Source organism: Rattus norvegicus, chromosome 1, assembly GCF_036323735.1.
Source record: "Rattus norvegicus strain BN/NHsdMcwi chromosome 1, GRCr8, whole genome shotgun sequence".
Taxonomy (NCBI): domain Eukaryota; kingdom Metazoa; phylum Chordata; class Mammalia; order Rodentia; family Muridae; genus Rattus; species Rattus norvegicus.
This window is the reverse complement of record NC_086019.1, coordinates 94,982,879-94,999,514: the sequence shown is the minus strand read 5'-3', so window position 1 is coordinate 94,999,514 and position 16,636 is coordinate 94,982,879. Positions and strand designations below refer to the sequence as shown.

The following is a 16,636-nucleotide window of genomic DNA, read 5'->3' as shown; positions in this document are numbered from 1 at the left end:
ACACACACACACACACACACACACACAGACACGGCCCAATTGTTTAGCAAATTATTTTAACTAAAACTCATATGTCCGTGAATTTGTGTTTTGATTTTCTTGGAGCTCTTAAATAGATGTAAATTAGAAAACAGGTATTTTAAATCTAAAGTAAGCTGATAACTTAATTTCCAATTACAATGGAAAACACCTCATGTGCTTTCTTACCGTGAATGCCTGGTGTTTTATTTTGGGGACTGGGTCTCACTGTGTAGCTATGACTAACTTGGAATTCACTATGGAGGCCAGGGTGACTTCGAATTTACGGAAATCCATCCTCCTGCCTCTGCCAGGATTAATGGCATGCACCAAGGCAGGGTAATTGAGCGTGATCCTGAAGTCAAGATTCTCCTGCCCCGGTCTCACACGCTCGGCTAACCCAGTGTCATGACAAGGCAATTTTAAATGCCAATTTTTTGCCTTCTTCTGCAATAGATAGGGAAGCGACCGCTGGGAGAGAGAATTCAACAAAAGCCCTGGAGAATTTCTGGGGCTGGGCTTTTGCTTTAAACTCCCACTAGGGGGCGCCATCCGAGAGCCCTCGGGCTATACCTCCGAAGCTTCTCCTGACTGCCAGCTGGGACCTGGACCTAGTCATGCACCATGCAGATGTGCGCTTAGTCGCGCTGCTCGGAGGAGACAGCAGGGTTTAAGCCTAGATATGCTTGCTTTCTTTTGTTTCCCCTTCCCACTTTCTCACCCCGCCGCCTCTCTGCCTATACAGCGCAGGATGGTCTCAAACCTATAATTCTCCTTGCCTACACCTCCCCACTACGGGGACTGCAATTACAGGAATGAACTTCTGTATCTGGCTTGAATTTAGATCCCTTCCATTCTTCAGCATGAAGAGTGTGTGTGTGTGTGTGTGTGTGTGTGTGTGTGTGTGTGTGTGTGTGTTCCCTCGGGCATCCTGGGGGAGGAGGAGCTCCTTTTGTCCCACCACACCCATTCCAAATGTCCCCTTCCTTTTCTAGCACATTCCTTCCTCCTTCTTCATATACACACACCTATCTCAAACCCCCCTCAATGTTATCATCAGCACCACCCTCTTCTGCCACTGTAGCTGTAACCAAACACCTCTGAGCACACCTTTTACCTTTCCCTCAATTCCCTCCCACAGCCCTGCCTTGAGCCCACTCCATGATCCTGTGCTGTGGGGGTTGGGGGGAGAGATTCTCTCTCTGGTCCTCCCTCTGGGCTCCAGGCCTCCAAAGCTACAGAAGGTGGGTTTTCTAATGTGGCATTCCCATGAGGATCTGTCATAGATCTGACCCCTGACCCCTGCTCCCAGGAAAGCCCACAGTGCCTGCCCCTAAGGAAAGGACAGATCAAGTGTTAACTTGTTCCCCTGCCCCCACCCCCACCCCTCTGTCACCACTGCAGCCTGGGAATTAGAGGCTCTGGGTACATATATCACTTTGCCCCAGTGGCCGGTCAGGTGCACAATCCTGAATTTCAGGTCTGTAAATCACTTGAGTGTCGAGGAACTCATAAAATCTATCATGGTCAGCCTGCTGAACTCCTGTCCCCTCCTCCTTGGAGACTGGCTCAAGGAGGGGTTTGGGTATATATTAGGGAGCAGCTGTGGCTGTGGCTGTGGCTGTGACTGTGACTGGCCAGGGAGGCTTTGGTAGAGAAGGCAAGGAGGGGTCCTGGGAGTTGACAGGGCAGGGGCACTGAGGAGGGCAACAGCTGCTTTGCAGTCGGAGGCTGCCAAGCCTTTCTTTTTCTGTGGAAGGCTCACTGCCAAGCTGTGGGGCTCTGGGCATATGGGTAACAGCCTGGGCCCTGCCCATGAGCATCTCCTGCCAGATGGAGGTCTGGAGTGGACAAGATGGTCTGGCTGGGCCCTGCCTCCTGCCCCCCTAACTTCTATCCTGCTTCTGTGCCCCCAGCAGGAAGATGGCTTCTACAGCGACAGAGGGAGAGAAGGGGTCTCCTGTGGTTGTGGGGCTGCTGGTCGTGGGCAACATCATTATTCTGGTGAGAGTTGGAATAATGGGAGCCCGGAAGTGTGGTGGGGAGGTGGCAGCCCCAGACCCGAGGTGGGGTTGAGACTCCTGGGTCTATGTGCTGCGGGCTCTAGTCCCAGATCCTAAAGGGGATCCCAGCTACTTGTCCTTACAGAGGGAGCAGCCTGTTCCCCATGAATCCTTCTTGTCTGTAACCGAGTCCTCCACGTAGATTCAACCACAACTCAGGGGAAGTGCTTACAGACAAGAAGAGTGGCACACCTCCGTAATCCCAGCTTTTGAAAGGCTGAGGCCAGAGAATTGCTGTGAGTCTGGGGCCAATCTAGACTACAGTGTGTGAAGGAGAGGGAGAGGAAGGAAAGGGAGGGAGGAAGATAGGGAGAGGGAGAGGGAGAGGGAGAGGGAGAGGGAGAGGGAGAGGGAGAGGCAGAGGGAGAGAGAGAGAGAGAGAGAGAGAGAGAGAGAGGAGAGAGGCAGGACTCACTTTGTAGACCAGGTTGGCCTCGAACTCAGAGATCCTCCTGCCTCTCTGCTCCCTGGGTTCTAGGATTAAAAGCATGTGCCCCCACTGTCCAGCTGATACTGTGATGTTGGCTTTTAATAGGAAAACTATGTGATGCTGGGGTGTGGCCCTAGCCAGGCACGCTTGGGTTCATATCCCAGCTCTGCTAGTTATGGGACCGGAAGCCATCACCTCCGTGACCCTGGCTTTCTCATCTGCAAGAGAGAGAACAACAGGGATGCTCTGAGGATACAAACAGCTCCTAGACTAATGCTTTTAGAATAGAATCCAGCAAACTAGCATACTATTTTATTTGTATGGTCCAGAGCAAAAGGATATTACAGCTGGTAACAATAGTGATTATCATGTGCCCAGTGCACAGTGATCCATCACAAATGTTAGCTTTTATCACCATCAAAAATATCCACAGAATGATAGCACACACCTGTGGCACTGAGGAGGCTGGGGTAGGAGGATTGCCACAAGTTTGAGACCACCCCGGACTACACAGTAAGTCCAGGCCAATTCAGGCTACATCATGAGACCTTGTGTCAAAAACCCAAGACAACAACCAAAGCCTGACCACAGAGAAATTGTCTTTCTTATTTTTCTCGTCCTCCTTCTTCATTTCTGATTTTTTTCCATTTATTTATTTACTTAATGTATGTGACTACACGTCGCTGTCTTCAGACACACCAAAAGAGGGCATCAGATCCCATTACAGATGGTTGTGAGCCACCATGTGGTTGCTGGGAATTGAACTCAGGACCTCTGGAAGAGCAATCAGTGCTCTTTACCACTGAGCCACCTCTCCAGCCCTTCATCTTTGATTTTTTTTTTTTTCGGAGCTGGGGACCGAACCCAGGGCCTTGCGGTTGCTAGGCAAGCACTCTACCACTGAGCCAAATCCCCAACCCCTCATCTTTGATTTTTAAAACAGAGTTTCTCTGTGTAGCTGAAGCACACATCTACCAACTCTGCTCTGCCTGCCAGGTGCTGGGATTAAAGGTGTGTGCTGTCATGCCTGGCATTACAGAGAACAGAGTTTGTAATTCCTTTGTCCCCATGACAACCCTGTAGTGACCAGATTTTTGTTGTTAGTTGTTGGTGGTGGTGTTTTGTGTTTGTTTTTGGAGACAGGGTTTCTCAGTGTAACCTGCCCTGGCTGTCCTGGATTTGCTCTGTAGATCAGACTGACCTTGAGCTCACAGAGACCATCTGCCTCTGCCTCTAGAATGCTGGGACTAAAGGTGTGTTCCACCATACCCGGCTTGTTTTTGTTATTTTGGAGAGAAGGTCTCTTGTGTAATCTAGCCTAGCCTCAAACTCCCTCTATAGATAAGAATATCCTTGAATTTTGGATCCTTCTGCCTCTATGTTCCAAGTGCTGGGCTCACATTTGTGCACCAGCTGGCCCAGTTCATATAAGGAATGAACGAACTCATTGAGCTCGGGGCTTTCTGCATGCTAGAGAAGCACTCTATCAACCGAGAGACATGCCCCGGCCTTTCTGATGTTTCCTTAAGCAAACATAAGCAAACGGGAACAGATAAGCCCATATTTTTGTTCCAGTATAACTCATCCTGCTGTGTGCCCTTCAGTAGCTCACACGGCCTCTAGGCTGCTCCGTGCAAGACCGCAGAATGCCAGACTCCAGGCGTCTATCTGACAGTCACACAGGGGTTCTGCCATGTGGTCTCCACCAGCCGTATCATGGTGCTGTGAGCTGGCCCTGGCCTCGCCTGGGACAGTGCACCTGTAGGATGGACTGACCCACCAAAGAGCTGATGCAAGTGCTATGCAGTTCTTCCCACCCAGAAAATGTCCAGAACAGCATTGCCAAACATGGCAGGCCAGCGCCGCGGTTCCCCTGTGACCACTCTGCTTGCTAAACATTTTATTTTTGAGGCAACTGGCCCCTGGGATGTGGGGGCTGAGGTTCTGGCTGTACCTTTCCTTCCTTCTTGGCTTTTCCCTACCCACTCCATCTATGCTCCTAAAGATGTGAGTCAGCCTCCTTCCCAAGCCCACTTTACCCCATGAGCATGGGAGGCTGTGGACCAGGAAAGGCCTGCGTTCTGGAGACCCGCACATCCCAACTGCTGGACAAACCTTTCCTTGCCCAGCTGTCAGGCCTGGCCCTGTTTGCGGAGACAGTGTGGGTGACGGCTGACCAGTACCGTGTGTACCCACTGATGGGCGTCTCAGGCAAGGACGACGTCTTCGCCGGTGCCTGGATCGCCATCTTCTGCGGCTTCTCCTTCTTCGTGGTGGCCAGCTTTGGTGTAGGAGCTGCGCTCTGTCGTCGTCGGTACATGATCCTCACGGTGAGATCCCAGGATGGGGATGGCAGCCCTGGCCATCGGTCATGGGTGACAGCGGGGCCATGAGTGTGACTCATTCATGGCACCTCACTTGAAGACCTTGCAAACACCCCTTCATTCACCATGCTTCAGCTGTCGCCACATTGTACAGAGGAACCTGGGAGGCAAGGAGAAGAGGGATGTTCAGCGCAGCTGTTTGGAGGCTCCTAAAAAGCAATACAGACATATCTATGCATATATACACAAATATACACATAGACACACACACACACACACACACACACACACACACACATATATATATATATATATATATATATATATATATATATATATATATGTACGTATTGGGATTCGAACCCAATTATTTGGTCTCCAAAGTCTGTGGTCCAGAGTCGTGGCAGCAGTAACAACGAAAAATTTAGTAACACAGCTACCGTTCACCAAGCATGCAACCTAAGCCAGGAGCTCAACAGTTTACACAGATTAGTCGGTTTACATTACATGGCCTATCGTGAAATGCCAGAAAATTGAAACTGAGATTTAGAGAGGTGACGACGAGAGGTAACTGGCAGCACCACGCAGCCCAGTTACGTTTGAGCAGGTCCGCTAGTTTGTGTTTAAGGTTTATCGTGTTTCTTTTTTTTATTGGTGTGTGAATGTGCATGTGTGTGTTCATGCTTGCTCCGATGTCCAAGGAAACCAGAGGAGGGCGTTGGATCCCCTGAAGCTGGAGTTACAGGTGGTTGGGAGTAGCCGGATTTGGGGGTGGGAGGGGGTACGGGACGGACGCTGAACTCTGGTCCTCTCTGCAAAAGCAGCGCAGGGCTTTCACTAAGCCATCTCTTCTGCCCCGCCCCCTTTGTCTTCTCCCTGTGAAGTCCCCGTCTGCCGCGGGTCTCACATGTTGGGATTATAGGTGTGTGCCACCACAACGCACAAGCCCATCCTGTTTTATGTTTTGTTTTGAGGCAGGGTCTCACTATGCTTCTGTTGGCCTTCGGTTAACTGTGTAAACCGGGACTGCTTAGAACTGAATCTCCAGGCTCGGGAAGCCCACACATTTGATCCCTGCCACATTCAGTGATCCATCAGTTTTCCCAGAAACCACAAGAAATTGGGCTTTTAAGCCCATGTACCAGGCAGAGAAATAAACCCGAAGCTTAAAGGAGGCCACTGCCTCTGCAAGGTGTCGGGAGAGCGAGGGGTCGCATGCGAACGTCTCCGTGCTCATCTGCTATGGTGGGTCCTTTGGCTCCCAAGGTTATTACTTAGTCAACAAATGTTTACTGAACGAGGAGCGCTAAACGCAACTTAAAAAACCACTTGATCTGGGGGAGCGAAGGGAGCCTGGGGAACTGGATGAAACCCCACAGCCAGCGGACGCCAGGAAAAGCAGGTGGCAGGCAGAGAGCCCCGGGTGCGCTTGAGAGTGTCTCTGGTGGACAGAGCAGCACGGGCAACGGTCCTGTGGCCAGTAGAGGGCAGCAGTGTCTGACAATCAGAAAGCAGTGCAGGGTGGGGACTGAGAGGGGAGCAGGTTTAGGAGCCTTGGGCTTATTATGTATAAGATGGAGCTATTAACTGCTTCCTCACCACGCCCTTCCGCCTCCTTTTACCTCAAGGTGTAGATCAGGCTACTCTCTGGTATCCGCCTGCTTCCACTTCAAGTGCTGAGATTCAAACTGTGCACCATCACACCCAGCTCCTTTCTTGACCCTCAATCACATGCTTACCTCTGTCAGAGAAATGTAACCAAAGCCTGAAAGTCAATCTAACGCCGTTTGTTGTTTGTTTGTTTGTTGTTTCTTTTGAGATAGGGTCTCTCTTTGTAGCCTCAGCTATCCTGGAGTTTGCACTATAGACCAGGTTGGCCTCTTAACTCCGAGATCTCCTGCCCCTGCCTCCCGAGTGCTGAGATTAATGGTGTGAAAGTGTCAAGTTTTCGATCTTCCACCTCACACACTAGTTTCAAAATCCATCCCTCTGTTTGTTCAGCACGTGTGCATGCACTGCTGGGGACGGAACTGAGGATCTTACACACGCTGGGGAGAACTCTCCCGATGAGCAAAGGTTCTGTTTGGGGCTGGGTGTAACGGTACACCTTTACCCCTCCTATCTCTTGGTGGTGTGGGAGGGGTGCACATTTCTGTAAATTGAAACCAACCTGGTCCACATGTAGTGATTTCCAGGCTACCAGAGAGGTCTACATGGTCTCAAAAAAAAAAAAAAAAAAAAAAAAAGTGTGATTTTGGCCCAAACCATCTAGGCACGGCCATCTACCTCTGCACCAAGGGCTGCCCTTGCTCTCTCTACAGTATCTGCTGCTGATGCTTATAGTCTACATCTTCGAGTGTGCCTCCTGCATCACATCCTACACCCACCGCGACTACGTGAGCCAGGCGGGGGAGGGGGCGGGGGCAGGGCAGAATGGTGCTGAGCCAGGCTGGGCTCGGGATGATGCCGGGAGTGGGTATGGTGGTGGTGAGGACATCTCTAGAGTTGCAGGGCCTATAGGAGATAGACCCCTTCCCTAACCAGCTGGCTCCCGCTCTTCCCTGTCCTTCCTCCTCAGATGGTGTCCAACCCATCCCTGATAACCAAGCAAATGTTGACCTTCTACAGTGCGGACACCGACCAGGGCCAAGAGCTAACCCGCCTCTGGGACCGGATCATGATTGAGGTGTGTTGGGCTCTGTGTACTCCCTGGCAGAACGAATATTTCCACTCAGGGGACCGAGGTGGGGTAGGAGTGCCTTGGGTCACTATAGTTTGGTAGACAACAGACCCAGAAAAGAAGTTCCCTTTTCAGGTTGGTGAGCGGTGGGACTGTCTAAAGGTAACTTTCCTTCCACTATAATAACAATCACAATAACAGCCTTTACTATGTAGCCCAGGCTAGCCTTGAGCCTACTATTCTGTCTCCCAAGACAAAGCTGTGTGTTGCTAGGGATGGAATCCAGGACTTCATACCTTCTAGGACAGGGCTCTACTGCTTAGCTATTCATAACTCTACCTCCCATCTCTTCCACTCCCCCGAGTGTGTGAGCGTGTGTGTGTGTGTGTGTGTGTGTGTGTGTGTGTGTGTGTGTGTGTGTGTGGTCTGTGTCTCTCTGCGTCTCTGTCTCTCTCTTTTAACTTTTGAGATCAGGTCACCATAAGTTATCTGGGCTACCCTTCAATTCACTATGTAGCCCAGGCAGTCCTTGAACTTGTGGCTCTCTGTCTCAGTCTCCTGAGTAGCTAGGATTACAGCCCTGGTCGGCCATATGGAGCTCCTTTATTACTTTTTAAAATATGCATTTATTGAGGGTTGGGGAGAAAGCTCAGTGGTTAGGCATTTGTTCATATCTCCAGAGACCCAGATAAACGAGGGCTGGGGATAGAATCTCCACCTCAGATGGTAGAGGTTGGGGACCCCCCCGCCCCGGGCCTTCACCTCCAGAGCAAGCTGGCTAACCAGACTAGCCAAATCAGAAGGCTCTGTATTGACAGAGACGCACTGTTTCGGTAAAGGAGATGAAAGAGTGATCCTAGGATGTTTCTTTAACTTCAGTCCTCCACATGCATGTGCACCCATGTGCAACACCCCACACATGAGAAAACACACAAACCGAACAAAGAGACACACTAAAAATAGAAAAAAAAATATTTTTTTCCTGATTCTATGTGCATGAGTGTGTTGCATGCGGTGTGCCTGTGCATGCAGTGCCTCAAGTCAGAAGAAGGCATCGGATGCCCGGGACCTGGACCACAGGTGGTTGTGAGCCCCTTAATGTGGCTGATGGAAGTGGAGCCCCGGTCCTCTGCAAGAGCACCCTATGCTCTTAACCGCTGAGCCAGTTCTCTAGCCCTGTTTATTATTTGTTCAAGCCCAGCCTGGTGGCTCATGCCTTAACCCCAGCAGGTAGATCTGGTAAATTCAAGGCCAGCCAGCGAGACTCTTCTCTTCAAAACCAGCCAAACAACCAAACGACAAAAATGGCACAAGCTAGGCATGATGGGAGAGAACCTTAATGCCAGCACCCAGGAGGCAGAGGCACTCCGATTCCTGTGAGTTCCAGGACAGCCAGGGCCACACAGAGAAACCCTGTCTCCAGAAACCAGACCAACAAAACAAAACAAAAAACAACAACAAAACCCAACAACAAAAATCAAAGCCACGGGGCTGGGGATTTAACTCAGTGGTAGAGCACTTACCTAGGAAGCGCAAGGCCCTGGGTTCGGTCCCCAGCTCCGAAAAAAAGAACCAAAAAAAAAAAAAAAAAAATCAAAGCCACACTTTCACTACATAGCCAGCCCAGACTGAGACTTATTCCAAAGCTGTGGCTGGCCTTCAACTTCTAATTCTCCTGTTTCAACCTCTCAAGGAGTGACTCGACACAGGCATATCCTGCCACACACAGCCCTCAGAGCACTTTAAAGCAGAGTTTCCAGTGTCCAGGCCAGTCCGTGGGTCTTAGTCACCCAAGGATGACTTTGGAATCCCTAGTCTTCTGCTTCCGCCTTCCCAGTTCTGGGATTTGAGGTCTCTGAGACAGGACACGCCCTTAGTGACCGCAGAAGCTGCATTCTTTTCTCTTTTCCGTTTTCCTTTCTTCTTTTCTCTTTTCCAAGACAGGGTCTCTGTGTGTAGCACTGGCTCCCTGGAGCTCACTCTGTAGACCAGGCTGGCCTAGAGATCTGCCTGCAGAGCTCTGCCTCCTGAATACTGGGATGAAAGGGGAAGCTTCAGTCTTTTTTTTTTTTTTTTTTTTAAGATTTATTTATTTATATGTAAGCACACTGTCGCTGTCCTCAGACATACCAGTAGAGAGCATCAGATCCCATTACAGGTGGTTGTGAGCCACCATGTGGTTGCTGGGATTTGAACTCAGGACCTCTGGAAGAGCAGACAGCCAATGCTCTTAACCGCTGAGCCATCTCTCCAGTCTGCTAAGGACTTCCGGTGGAATACTCACTTGAGCTGAGCATTGTGGTGTGCCGCTGGAATCCCAGCACTTGGGAGACTGAGGCAGGCAGCCCCCAGTTTGAAACCAGCCTGGGTTACACAGTGAGATCCTGTCCCCAAAACTACAACGAACCACTCACTGGGTTGAGAAATGCCATAAATCCTGCCTTTTATAAAATTTGATTTTAAAATTGGTTATGTGCGTATTAGTGTCTGTGTGTATATGCATACTTGTGTGGGGCCGCCCACGGAGGTCAGAAGAGGACATTCAGTTTCTGGAACTGAAGTTACAAGTTCAACCAGGATGTGAGCCAACCAACATAGGTCCTGGGAACTGAATTTGGATCCTCTTGAAGAGCAGCAGGTTCTCTTAACTGCTTGCCCTCCCACTCCCGATATCTATTTTGTCAGTACGATTATCAGTAATGGTTTTGGCCAAATCTATTAGCTAACTGGTTTATACATATGCATGCGCATGCGCACACACCCCCTTGCAACCTTTTTCCAGCAAGAGTGCTGCGGCACATCTGGCCCCATGGACTGGGTGAATTACACATCAGCCTTCAGGGCAGCCACCCCGGAAGTGGTGTTCCCGTGGCCCCCACTGTGCTGTCGCCGGACTGGGAACTTTATTCCCATCAATGAAGATGGCTGCCGAGTAGGCCACATGGACTACCTGTTTACCAAGGTGTGTCTCTTTTGCCCTCTATTTTCTCCCTTTCTCCCTTATACTGCCTGTCTATCCCACTGTCTTCTGGCCTCTCCTCTCTGGCCTTTTCTTTCTTTCCCTTCTCCCTGGTCCTCCCAGCTCTTTGTCTGGATCCTCAGAACGCACAGATGCGCTGATTCAGACCGGATGTCTGCAGCTGGTTGGTTGGGAATGAGAGAAGCAACAGGAATGTTATCAGTTGCTGGAGCTAGGCCTCGCGTGCGCGCCTGTCATCCTGCCCACGTAGTAAGCTAAGGCAGTCTGGTCATAGGTTCATGGCCTGAACAACGTGAGAGTTCCTGCCTGCCTCAATAGTAAAAAGGAGCCAAGACTAGGGTTCAGTGGTAGAGCATCTACCTAGAATCCCCCGGTGAGGGGGCGGAGGGCGTGGTTTAGCGAGATTGGCTTTCCTAAACGCGTGGGAGGTCATGGTTTCAATCCCAGGTTCCACGGAGATCAAAAACTGACAGCTGCAGACCCATGGAGGTGGTGCACATCTATAATCTTACTTGCAGAAGATCACTGCCAGTTTGAGGCCAACCTGGCAATATAAAAATAATAACAGCTGTGTGGGTTGGTGCCTGTGGCTACAAGTCAGGCTGTTAGATCAGGCTCGGAGGGGAGGTGTCCCAAGGTACCGTACTTAGCAGGTTGTAAAACTGGGGCTCAGAGAACCAGAATCATCTGTGTTCTACGAAGGGCAGCGGGAGCTCCAGGCTTGCTTGCATCCGACCGGGTCACATGCTCTGGACCTTTGTTTCTGCTGCTTTGTGACTGGACCAGGATCCAGGAAGGTGGCCCTGGTATAGGGCTCTGGTCTTGCTCACCCTGGTCTCTACTCAGCAGCTATCAGAAGTAGATGAAACCTAAAGCTGGCATCCTTTGGGTTTATGGGTAGCACAGAGAGCCTGGTTGAACATAACCAAGCTCAGAACGGCACCTGCTGCCTCCGGAGCTGGGGGTTCAACAGCACTTTCCTAGCTAAGGGTCCCGGAAGGCAGACATGGCCAAAATTCCCATTGCAAAGATGGGAAAACCAAGGCAAAAGGGAGAAAAGGACATCTCCTAGGGCACACGGTGACCTTCCATTGCCTACGAGCCTCGAGTGGCATTCTCACGAGCTCCTGCTGTCCTCCTCTCCAGGGTTGCTTCGAACACATCAGCCATGCCATTGACAGCTACACGTGGGGCATATCGTGGTTTGGCTTTGCAATCTTGATGTGGACTGTGAGAGATGGGGCACCTGTGGGCTGTGGGGGAGAGAGCTGTGGGTGTCCTGGGGGTGTGGGTGTGGATTTGGGGGAAGATGGGGGTTTTGGCCTAGAGTGCCCAATCTAATCATTTGCCCTCCCAGCTCCCTGTGATGATGATAGCCATGTATTTCTACACCATTCTCTGAGGAGGAAGGGGGACCACAGATGCACGCAGCTCTGCCCAAAGCTCCTGCTTCTCTGCGGCCCTTGGACACCATCAACCTCCTCCCCAGACCACCTCCGTGTACCTCGGCTACAACCCACCCCATCCACCTCCCTCCATTTTCCCTCCTTGCGATCCAAACATCCCTTTCTAGATGTAGGAGCTGCCCTGGACCCTCGCTGTGCCCGTGGCCCTGGATTTGTGTGCCTGGACCCTCTCGACCCTGTGTCACTTGGCTGATCTGCTGACAACAGCATAGCCTGTCCTCAGAAGCCCTTCGCTGCTCCTCACAACCCAGCATGCACCTCTCTGTGGCTTCCAGAACTTCTTGCAGGCGTAGCCACTGTTACTCAGTAGTTTGTGTAAGCTCTTATAGATGCTGCCTGTTGTAAGAAGAGGGTGACACACTCTGCTGTGGGGGGTCCCCATCGGCACCCTCACAGGCCTCTGAGCAAGCGCTGGATTTCCAATAAATACTGGCTGGGTGAGCAGAGGAGTTTGTTCTGTTTGAGACGAGGTCTGGAGCCCAAACTGACTCTGGAATGTGTATTTATGTTCGTGTGTACAGATGTGTATGTGTATGTGTATAGGTATATAGTTCTCACGGCTAGCCATGAAGCCAAGGTGATCCCACAGCAGCTGCCTCCCCAGAGGTTACAGGTGTGACCCACAGTCCCCTCCCCTTCCTGTCCTCACCTTTGGAATGCTGGCTTTCCGGGCACTCGGCATTCCACCCAGCCCAGAGTTTGTTTTCTTTTGGGGACAAGGGTGAGTGAATGAGACTTCAGAAGGGAGGAAGGGAGTGGCTGAAATCCAGCCCACATGGATGAGGCATCACGTGGGGGTTTTTTGGCATATGCTATTGGTTCAAAATGGCTAGCTTCAGGCATGTCTTGATACAGGAGTGCAGTCTTGGTTTCCAGAAAGGTTTCGAATTTTTCTCTTTGTTTGTGTGTGTATATGTGTGTGTATGTGTGTGTGTGTATGCGCACGCATGTACTATAGGCTGTCTGTGTGCTACACACACACACACACACACACACACACACACACACACACACACAGGCCAGAGGAGTGTCTTTCCCTGCCCTTCCCCCTCTTCCCTTAAGATAGAGTCTCACTGAACCTGGAGCCCAACGTTTTACCCCCAGGCTAGATTGACTAGCCTTTAAGCCCGACCCACCCAACCTCCCTTCTCTTCTCCATCCAATACTGGAGTTACTGGTTTTTTGTTTGTTTGTTTGTTTGTTTTGTTTTGTTTTATTTTTTAATAAGAGATCTGAACTCAGGTTCTTAAAAGAAAAAAGAAATAAAAAGGAAGGCCATGATTGCTGTCAGGTATGGTGGAGGAGAAAGTTTATCATAGAGCAAAGCGAGAGCATAGTAAGATAGTCGGAGTCAGAGATGTCTGTCTGGGAGTCGAGAGCAGAACTGACCGTGAGACATGTGAGAGGGGGAGGGGAAGCCAGGAGGACAAAAGAGGGAAGGTAACCAAAATGGCTGAATTGTATAGGAAAGGGCAGCTGAAGGAAAGACCGTCCAGTCCCTGGCCTGGAGAAGTTTAGGTTAGGCAGCAGGGTAGGTAGGGACTGAGGGGACCTAGCTGCCAGGTCCCCTGATATGTTAAGTAGGCACCTCAGCTGTTTGTCCCACAGTTTGATCAGTCTGTACCCACAGTCATTGTACATACCTGACTAACATCACTTTCTTTCTTTCTTTCTTTCTTTCTTTCTTTCTTTCTTTCTTTCTCTCTCTCTTTCTTTCCTTTCTTCCTTCCTTCCTTCCTCCCTTCCTTTCTTTCTTTCCTTCTTCTCTTCCTCCTTCTCCTCCTCCTCCTCCTTTTTTTTTTTGAATCTACTCTTTTTTTTCTTTTTTTTTTCTGGAGCTGGGGACCGAACCCAGGGCCTTGCGCTTGCTAGGCAAGCGCTCTACCACTGAGCTAAATCCCACCCCCCCCACCCCCCGTTTTTTTTTTTAAGACAGGGTTTCTCTGTGTAGCCCTGGCTCTCCTGGAACTCACTCTGTAGACCAGGCTGGCCTCAAACTCAGAGATCCACCTGCTATTTGTCCTATTTATTTTTGCTTGGTTGGTTCATTGTTTGGTTTGGTTTGTTTTTGAGACAGCATTTCTCTGTATAGCTCTGGTTGTCCTGGAACTTGCTGTGTAGACTCAGAGATCTGCCTGCCTCTGCTTCCTTGAAGGCCGGAATTAAAGGTGTGGGGTACAACCACCAGGTGGTTTGTTCGAGTTTTTCAGATGATTTATATTATATGTATGGTTGCTTTGCTTGCACGTATGTCTGTGCACATACCTGCAGTGCTCCTGGAGGTCAGAACAAGGTGTCAGGTCCTCTGTTACTGGAGTTACAAATGGCTGTGAACCATCATGTGGGTTCTGAGAACCAAACCCAGGTCCTCGGGAAGAGCATCCAGTGCTTATAACTACTGAGCCATCGCTCCAGCCCCTTGTAGACCTTTCTTATTATGAATCGTGGATTTCTCTCAACCCACTGTTTTCAGGTGGAATGCAGAAAGAAGCTGCGTGTGGTGGGTGGCACACAGCTATGGTGCCGGTACTCGGAAGGTGGAGGCTGAATCACGAGGAATTAAGGTTTGAGTAAATCAGAGGCCAGCATGGGCTACATGAGGGTCATCTCAAACAGTAAAAAGCACAGAAGTCAGACTACAAGACTTTTCTTTCTGATAAATGGGCATTGTAGTACACTCGTTTTTCCTCAACTTGAGAGATCAGGGAAGGATGGAGAGTTGAGACTCACCATGTGCTGTTCAGCCAATCGTCTTCATTTCTGCTTTGTCACCCAGGAAGAGACCCGCCCAGTGGGGAAAAGCCAAAGAAGCCAGGAACTTACATCACATGGGGGGTCTTTACTTTATTCCTTAGATATTTTGACACTTTCATTTTTTTTTAAAAAAAATTTATTTTATATACATGAGTATACTGTCACTGTCGTCAGACACACCAGAAGAGGGCATCAGATCCCATTACAGATGGTTGTGAGCCACCATGTGGTTGCTGGGATTTGAACTCAGGATCTCTGGAAGAGCAGTCAGTGCTCTTAACCACTGAGCCATCTCTCCAACCCAACACTTTCTCTCTTCTTTTTTTAAAGCTTTTGTGGGGCCTGGGGATCGGAACTCAGGTCCTCAAGATTGAGCAACAAGCCTTATACCCACTGAGCCATCTCTCCAGTGCCAAACCTTTAAGTTCTTTTTTTTCCCCGCCCCCAAACCTTTAAGTTCTAAAGAGTTTTTTAAAATGTGCCATTGCTGGTTGTGCAAATTGTCCATGGAGGGAAGAACTATTCTGCCAAGCATTTATGAGCTTGCCCTAAGCAGTTCAGACAGGCCAGACCTTGTCCACAGGTGGGAGCTTTAGGGTGGCTCTGGCCTCGGGGGGGGGGGGGCAGGCAGACCCCCGTATCTGTCCAGGGTGTGCCACCAACCTCTCTGGTTCCTCCTGTCCCCATACCTGCTGAGTGGCTCAGCCGGATGGAGGCAGCCTGGGCTGGCAGGACAGGTTTCTCCTTCCTGGCCCCTTGCCCAGAGCCAGTGCCTGTGGGTAAGAGGGGAGCAGAGAGGTGAGGGCCAGGTCAGGACAGGGATCTTTGGAGGGACAGGTAGCCACCCAGTGTCTGTGTCCTGCAATCCTCCAGCCTCCTCGAGACCGTATTGTCTAACCAGCTATGGCTTCCCCAGTGCTCTCAGCACAGGGTCTAATTCCCCATGTGGTTTAGTCCCTTGCCACTTCCCGATGCTTATCTCTCTTTCCTGCCCCACTGAGCATCTCATGTGAATTCATAGAAGAGAAAGATTAATGTCATGGCACATAGCAGCCACCCAGGGCACAAACCATTTCTAGGTCACCTGTGAAAGTAAGTTAGGTGGTGGTCGTCGTTTTCTTTGATTCCAATGTAAAACTTATATCCCTTTACCCAACCACGTCCATGGCTGGGAACCTAAGTAGTCACTCAGGAGTGCGCACAAATACATATTCAGGAGGAGTTGAGAAGCAGTGACTGGCTAGGTGTGGCCCCACCTGCCTTTAATGCAGGATCCAGGAGACAGGTGGGAGCGTCAGGAGGTCAACATCAGTCTGTACTACATAGGGAGTTTGGGGCCACCTTGGGCTACATAGAGACAAGATTCAATTTCAAAAACACAAGAGATAGTAGGGCCCACGTGGTATATGACTTTAGAGACAGGTGGATCTCTGTGAGTGTAAGACCAATTTGGTCTGCACAGTGGATTCCCAGACAGCCAGGGCTACACAGAGGGACAAACAGACAAACACTGTTCTAGGCTTTGAGGGCCCAAGAGAACACAAATCAGACCTGTTTCTCCCTTTATAAAACTTACTTTCTAAGCCAGGTATGGTTGTACTTTCTGGTTATCCCAGCACTTGGGAGGCTAAGACGGGTGATCTCAAGTTTGAAACCAGCTTGGGCGGTACATAATAATACCCTGTCTCTCAGTTAAAAGGGGGGTGGGGGACAGATGCCGGGCTGTTGGTGGTGCACGCCTTTAAACCTAGCACTCAGGAGGCAGAAGCAGGCAGATCTCTGAGTTCTCAGGCCAGCCTGGTCTATGGAGAGAGTTTCAGGACAGCCAGGGCTACATAAGAGAAACCGGTCTCAAAAAGGCAAAAGTGTGTGTGTGTGTGTGTGTGTGTGTGTGTGTGTGTGTGTGTGTGTGTGTGTGTCA

At 50.2% G+C, this 16,636-nt stretch overlaps 1 protein-coding gene across 7 annotated transcripts; it reads left to right on the top strand.

Moving 5' to 3' along the window:
• The first annotated feature begins 1,431 nt into the window (after window positions 1-1,431).
• Upk1a (uroplakin 1A) lies at window positions 1,432-12,405 on the top strand. Of its 7 annotated transcripts, XM_063269124.1 has the most exons (8): window positions 1,432-1,678; window positions 1,935-2,022; window positions 4,641-4,841; window positions 7,157-7,231; window positions 7,414-7,521; window positions 10,298-10,477; window positions 11,642-11,725; window positions 11,853-12,405. In XM_063269124.1, exons 2-8 carry the CDS (start codon window positions 1,942-1,944, stop codon window positions 11,895-11,897), a joined length of 774 nt encoding a protein of 257 aa, XP_063125194.1. In that variant the 5' UTR covers window positions 1,432-1,678; window positions 1,935-1,941; the 3' UTR covers window positions 11,898-12,405. The 7 variants fall into 7 exon arrangements, with proteins under 7 accessions (XP_063125194.1, XP_063125188.1, XP_063125191.1 ...); XM_063269121.1 differs by having other exon boundaries at window positions 1,608-1,678; window positions 11,642-12,405; NM_001108911.2 differs by lacking the exon at window positions 1,432-1,678 and having other exon boundaries at window positions 11,853-12,402.
• Window positions 12,406-16,636: the final 4,231 nt, after the last annotated feature.